This window comes from Bidens hawaiensis, unplaced genomic scaffold, assembly GCF_021521415.1.
Source record: "Bidens hawaiensis isolate Kalapana, Puna unplaced genomic scaffold, B.hawaiensis_p1.1 tig00006365_1, whole genome shotgun sequence".
In the NCBI taxonomy this organism is placed as follows: Eukaryota; Viridiplantae; Streptophyta; class Magnoliopsida; order Asterales; family Asteraceae; genus Bidens; species Bidens hawaiensis.
This window is the reverse complement of record NW_027491425.1, coordinates 1,210,932-1,217,921: the sequence shown is the minus strand read 5'-3', so window position 1 is coordinate 1,217,921 and position 6,990 is coordinate 1,210,932. Positions and strand designations below refer to the sequence as shown.

General features: G+C 34.6%; 1 protein-coding gene across 2 annotated transcripts; it reads left to right on the top strand.

Moving 5' to 3' along the window:
* The first annotated feature begins 863 nt into the window (after nt 1-863).
* Nucleotides 864-6,725, top strand: LOC143632130 (uncharacterized). Of its 2 annotated transcripts, none has more exons than XM_077100712.1 (22): nt 864-1,499; nt 1,567-1,691; nt 1,962-2,056; nt 2,161-2,358; nt 2,585-2,675; nt 2,823-3,017; nt 3,157-3,227; nt 3,336-3,530; nt 3,610-3,648; nt 3,727-3,834; nt 3,922-4,011; nt 4,149-4,224; nt 4,298-4,394; nt 4,592-4,661; nt 4,969-5,145; nt 5,234-5,356; nt 5,442-5,525; nt 5,656-5,840; nt 5,981-6,119; nt 6,213-6,272; nt 6,402-6,473; nt 6,607-6,725. In XM_077100712.1, the coding sequence occupies exons 1-22, from the start codon at nt 931-933 to the stop codon at nt 6,712-6,714; spliced, it is 2,967 nt and encodes a 988-aa protein (XP_076956827.1). In that variant the 5' UTR covers nt 864-930; the 3' UTR covers nt 6,715-6,725. The 2 variants fall into 2 exon arrangements, with proteins under 2 accessions (XP_076956827.1, XP_076956826.1); XM_077100711.1 differs by having other exon boundaries at nt 3,607-3,648.
* Nucleotides 6,726-6,990: the final 265 nt, after the last annotated feature.

The window sequence follows — 6,990 nt, the reverse complement described above, 5'->3', positions numbered from 1 at the left end:
TTTTGAATATATTTTGTAACATGCAAATTTGACATGGGTTGCTTTTACTTTCTTAGTTTGATGATGGTGTTGTGTTATTGTGATTGTATCTTGCAGCAAAGCACCTATTTTTATGATTTTAAGTTAAGATATAAGCTCAATAGACCTCCAAAACTCATGCTTGTAATTTTCTTGTTTTCTTGGATTAAAAAGGTTAATTTTTTAATGATTGTGATTTGAAACTGTTTAGTTAACTTCAGTTCACAATAATCAGCTTTTAATGCTTAGACGATAATCAGTTCACAATTATCCCATTTTGATCATTTGAGGGCCAAATAACTAGGTCACACTAGCCTTTAATGTTTGGTCATTTATTACAGGAATATCTCATAGAATAGTAACCAAGTTTCAAAAGTATTCCGATTAGGTCATGCAAATTTTCCCCAAATCGGGTCACTAATCTTCAGATCGAGTCTCACCAATTTTTTTGTGCGTCAAGAAAGAAATGGAGGATAAGATGTGGGAGTCGGAATTTGCAATATATTTAGTTAAATATAAATAATTTTAAAAAAATGTTAATTATAATAAAATTTAAAAATAAAAAATAAAATCCACGTCGCCACTCAACGTCAACATAAAAAAAAAGATAAAAATATTTCCTATGTGAAACAAAAAAGAAAAAAGTTTAAAAAACATGTTAAAACCTTTAATATAATAAAATATGAAAGTTGAGTGACTTAATTGGAACACTTTTTAAAGTTGAGTGACCTAATTGGAACACTTTTGAAACTTGGTTAACTATTCTATGAAATTGCCCCTTTATTATATGTATAGTATGTGCACCCATATGACTTTTAATTTTTGTTTTTCTACTATTCAGGAAGCAGTAAAGGTCGATAAGGCGACACTCATTTGATTCCCATTTGTGTATAAAAAGTGTGAGCGGCTATAATGAATTTAATGAGATTAAAGTGCAAGGATAAAAGATGGGACATCATGTGTCAACCATACAAGTATTTAATCGGTTTAAATCATCCCAAACAAGCTTCTCGTCGTGCCTTAACCCGTTACACTGCCGGAACAAATCGTTTTCCCGGGAATAATGTTTTTACAAGATATCTATCGAATTCTTCAAAGTTTCCGGGCGCTAACTCTACAAGATTTCTTGTGGGATCGTATGCAAATTCTAGTGGTTCTTTTAGGTTTTATAGCTCAGAGGGTGATGGAAGAAATGCAAGTGAAAATAAACATGTGCCGTTAAAAAATGTTTCGGAAATTGATAAGGGTATTATTGGTAAAGAAAATGTAAAGGAGGGTGTGAATCAGCATGATGCACATGCTTGTTTAGGAGAGCAAGATCAAAAGGAGTGGCTTCTTAATGAGAAACTGGCTATTGAAAGTAAGAGAAAAGAGTCGCCTTTTTTAACCAAAAGGCAAAGATTCAAAAACGAGTTTGTAAGGAGGATTATTCCATGGGAGAAACAAACGGTTTCATGGGATACGTTCCCTTACTATGTACAGTAAGTATATAGTTTTACTTTTGTTTTAATGCAATTGTTTGCTTGATGCTAATTTATTCTTTTGCAGTGAACATTCCAAGAATCTTCTAGTGGAATGTGCGGCTTCTCATTTGAAAAACAAGTCGTTTGCTACTACATACGGTTCACGCTTAGATTCTTCAAGTGGGAGAATATTGCTTCAGAGTGTACCAGGTATTTATAGACAATTGATTCCGATCACTTGAAAGAATTTATGTAGGTTATTTTCATCTAAAGGTCAAATGTGGATTGCAAGAGTCAAGCGAGTTGAAAGTCATCCATAGTTGTTTTGTTAAGAAAAGTTAGATCTTTGTTGAGTTGTAGTTTTTTGTGATCAATTCTAATGCATTACTTGTTTATGTACTTCTAAAAAGTGAACAAAATCGAGGCAACGGTTAACAAAACTTCTTTTTTTTTGTGTGTGTGACTGATTTGATGTTGTAGGCACTGAGCTTTATCGGGAGAGATTCATTAGAGCACTTGCACGGGATTTACAAGTTCCCCTATTGATTCTTGACAGCAGTGTTCTTGCTCCTTATGTAAGTTAACACCGTGCTTGTCTTTCAGCTGTTCCAAAAACCATACAGTCATCTTTTATCCTAATTTGTTCTCAAATTCTTGACTTGATGGCCAATTGTTGCAGGATTTTGGTGAAGATGAGAACGAATCAGGTGGAGAATTAGGTGAAGAAGTTAGTTCTGAATCAGAACTTGAGGGCGAAGCAAGCAATGAGGAAGAGTGGAGTAGCAGTGGTGAGTCAAAATCAGATGATGAAGATGTTGAGGCTCGGGCCGAAGCTGCCCTAAAGAAGCTTACCGGAAATCTTGAAGGCTTTGCAAAGGTATTTTTTTTAATATATTCTAGGCTTTTTGGTCATTTTATCTAGACTTAACAGAAAATTTAACAGAAGCTGGTGTTAATACTCAAACTCGTGACAATGTTAAAACCACGAATCCCAAACATGCAACTTTTCAAACCTGTTACTTTGCCTAAATCACAGGGACCATCTGTGTAATTAACTCTTTAGCTAGCTTACTTTAGTAACTTAGCATTTTAACTTGTAACAGAACATCACGGTTGTTAGGGAGATTCCTTCTGAATCTTCAAAGCAGGAGGACGTTGAGTCTTCTGAGGAAGCAAAAGAGCCATTAAAGAAAGGTATAATTCATTTTTTCGAATCCATGCAGTCCAAATGTTTTATTCAGTTATTTATTTGGAATACATTTTATTTTTGATTTATAAATGCTTTTCTTTTTTCTGTGAGATAACAGTAACATCTAGTGATATTTTATATACTTTAATCAGGGGATCGTGTCAAGTATGTTGGGCCTTCTGTCCGTGTGGAAGAAGATAACAGGGGCATAGACACTGGCCAACGTGGGGAGGTTTATGAAATTGAAGGAGAATCAGTTGCGGTTATTCTAGATAGTGCAGAAGCTAAGACTAACGATGCGAACGATAATGAGCAATCTGACACGCCACCAATATACTGGCTTTATAGTAAAAATCTTTATTTAACTTTGTAGCTGATATTTTCATAATCATTTTGCGACATGTTTAACTAAGAAGCATAAAAGGAGTCAAAAGAGTTTCTTATTTTGTTTATTGTGTTGATGACAAAATAATTGTTTATTTGCAGTGAAGCATGTGGAGCGTGATTTAGATACTGAAGCTGAAGACTGTTATATTGCAATGGAGGCGTTATCTGAGGTTACATAAGCGCTTTAATAGTTCCTATCATTTTCACTTTCAAATGTCATAAAAGCTATAAGCTTAAATATTTAATTTGTTACTTTTTGTTAAAAACTATGATGGCAGGTTTTGTCATCTGTGCAACCACTTGTTGTGTATTTCCCAGACTCGTCTTTGTGGTTGTCACGGGCTGTTTCCAGTTCGAACCGCAAAGAATTTGTGAATAAGCTTCAAGAAATGTTTGACAAGATAACAGGGCCTGTTGTTTTAATATGTGGGCAAAACAAAGCTGCAACTGGATCAAAAGAAAAGGAGAAATTTGTAAGTTTGAATCTGCATTATTTTATTCTCTTATTAAAACATTTTGGTAATCTTATTTTGTTTCTTATTGTGTCAGCAGACTATGATTCTTCCAAATCTGGGTCGCCTTGCGAAACTGGTATAACAACCCCTCCAATAAAAAAAAGAGAATTAATAACTCTTTAGTTGCAATTAATACTTATATTTTTTACTGCAGCCTCTTTCTTTGAAGCGACTTACTGAGGGACTAAAGCCCACAAGAAGGCCAGAGGACAATGATATTTACAAAATATTCACTAATGTTATGTGTCTACATCCTCCAAAGGTACATACATATTACAATCTTCACAAAAAATATTATTTATTAGATATGCAGTTAATTTGCAGTGATCTTTATTTGTCTTTTGTTCAGGAGGATGATTCCCTTAGAGTATTTAATAAGCAAATTGAAGAAGACAGACGGATTGTTATATCACGAAGTAATATTAATGAATTGCAAAAGGTATATATAATTTTTAGGGCTTAAGCTAGTCAGTTAAAATATACTTTAGCTGTTTTGATGAAGCTGTAATTATCTTTAATAATACCATAGTTTCATGACTTCATCAATGCATTACTCACTTTTATTATATTTTTTAGGTTCTTGAGGAAAATGAGCTAACTTGTGTGGACCTCTTGCATGTAAATACTGATGGAGTGATACTGACAGCCAAGAGTAAGATCAATTATTTATTTATTTTTATTATTATTTATTAATGTTCACGCTAAAATATGTTTTGAATTTGCAGAAGCTGAGAATGTTGTTGGGTGGGCTAAAAATCATTACTTATCAACTTGTGAACTTCCTTCCGTTAAGTCAGATAGATTGAATTTGCCCCGTGAAAGGTAATTAATATATTTGGTTAGCAAACAGTCAGTTTGCTAAGTGGTTTGTTTCATCTATTTTCACCATCTTATTTTGTGTGTCCCCGTCCGATGGCATGTGACCACACAATCGAGCTCACTATCTCATTTGTTAAGCGTCTCGTTTGTTTCATCTATATGCATTATGTTTAAGCTGTCAAAACATTTTCAATGTGCAGCCTTGAAGTTGCAATTTTGAGATTAACTGAGCAGGAATCAATCTCCAAGAAGCCAACACAGAACCTGAAGGTTTGTTTCTATGTTTTAATGGTAGCAATTTCAATACATTTATTTATGAACGGGTCATTATGGTTAAGTTTATATAAAAGTATAGTAATTTTTTTTAAAGAAAAAGGTAAAAAAGATAGCAGGTCAAACGGGTTAAAATTCGGTCACAGTGTATATTATATTTTTTGTAATTATATTTGACGCAGTAATTGCTTATAAAGCAATTCAGGCAAAAAGTGTTTTGGGTCAACCAAACCAACATGTTTCGACCCACACACACTAACCCGTTCCTTCAATGCAAACTGTAAACATGTGTTACTTGTGGCAGAATCTTGCTAAGGATGAATACGAAAGCAACTTCATTTCAGCAGTCGTTCCATCCGGTGAAATCGGTATCAAATTTGAAGATATTGGTACTCTTGAAGATGTGAAGACAGCATTACATGAATTAGCCATTCTTCCAATGAAAAGACCCGAGCTTTTCTCACATGGGAATCTGTTACGGGTACTTTTGTCTTTTTAGGGTTTTTCCTTTTCCGATGGGCAAGTTGGTCATTTTTCAATATTTGTAACTAACTAAAACCTCTTGTCAGCCTTGCAAAGGAATATTGCTTTTTGGGCCACCTGGAACTGGGAAAACCCTTCTTGCAAAGGCACTTGCAACTGAAGCAGGAGCTAATTTTATCAGCATAACCGGGTCCACACTTACATCTAAGGTACTTTAAACTTTACATCTTTAAATCATTAATTGTTTTAGAATTATTCAAATTAATTTAATGATTTTGTTGCTCACTTGTGCAGTGGTTTGGTGATGCTGAAAAACTTACAAAGGCCTTGTTCTCATTTGCCAGCAAGTTGGCACCCGTAATCGTGTTTGTTGATGAGGTGAGTTACTTTTAATGTTGATACAGTATGAGCCCTATTGTTTTTAACAGAAGTTTAAACAATTATGATTTCTATACTTTCAGATTTAAATCTTATCAGTTAGTCACAGTTTAGTTGAATATTTAAACAGGTTGACAGTTTACTTGGTGCCCGTGGTGGTGGATTTGAACATGAAGCTACGAGACGAATGAGAAACGAGTTTATGGCAGCATGGGATGGATTGAGGTCAAAAGATAGTCAAAGGATTCTCATTCTTGGTGCCACAAACCGACCTTTTGATCTTGATGATGCCGTGATCCGACGGTTACCACGAAGGTAAGATGATATTAAAGAATGCTGCATGCTTTATATTGGGTATACTGCACTTCTGGTTAATTTCGACCTAGTGATCATACTTTCAAAGTAAGCCCCTTTTAAGGGCCTGTGTTCTAAGTTTAGAGTCTTATTGGTTTTAGGATTTATGTGGACTTGCCGGATGCTGATAACCGATTGAAGATACTGAAAATATTTCTTGCTAAAGAAAACATAGAACCTGATTTTGATATACGAGGTCTTGCTAATGAAACTGAAGGATATTCGGGGAGTGATTTGAAGGTAATCTTCTCGTTTACATGGTATTTGACTAGATGCTAAATGGCTTGATCGATGGCTTTATTATGCCTAATGATTATCTATCTTTTTTGGCAGAATCTTTGTATTGCTGCAGCATATAGACCTGTTCAAGAACTTCTAGACGAAGAGAAAAAAGTAACCATCATTCTGTCTTGCTGACTTATATTTATTTATTTAAACATTTTGTTTAGAACTTTGGATACACAGTTATCTATATCGGCACCATGTTTGCAATGTACTAATGCATACGTGCTGTTTTGGTAGGGGAAGAAACAGGATACGTCTCCAGCATTAAGACCGCTTAATTTGGATGATTTCATACAATCGAAAGCCAAGGTAAGACATTCTTGATCTTTCATTCGTTATATTTGCATGTTATTTGTATGTTCATCTAGTTTATTCCTTTCAACCCATTTACTGGAATTTAGACAAGGAGTCATTAATTCGTCACAAATGTTGAATGGAACAGGTGGGGCCATCAGTTGCTTATGATGCTGCAAGCATGAATGAACTCAGGAAATGGAATGATCAATATGGAGAAGGTGGAAGCAGGAAAAAATCACCATTCGGCTTTTGATGCTACCCGCAATATTTGGCATTGTTACAGATAGAAGATAATGTAGGTTAGCAAGCAGGCACAAGTTTTGTACTTTATAATCATTGGGAGAGTCACTTCTTGGCCTGTGTTCATCTCTCAAATCAACTATGTTAGAATGATAGATAGCAGCTGATAGCAATGTGTTCCTCAACAATTTTCCATTAATTTCAAAAGATTTTATCTTTACCAGGAAAGACATAGGGTGGCACTATACTAACCTATTTATGTTTGATTTTAGATAGTTTATTGTATGGA

Bases quoted from the DNA above. Each gene is read 5' to 3' on its own strand.
- LOC143632130 (XM_077100711.1), top strand. From the start codon at position 931: ATGAATTTAATGAGATTAAAGTGCAAGGATAAAAGATGGGACATCATG. The intron at 3,228-3,335 runs GTTACATAAGCG...CTATGATGGCAG, and splicing joins CAATGGAGGCGTTATCTGAG to GTTTTGTCATCTGTGCAACC. The intron at 3,835-3,921 runs GTACATACATAT...TCTTTTGTTCAG, and splicing joins TGTGTCTACATCCTCCAAAG to GAGGATGATTCCCTTAGAGT.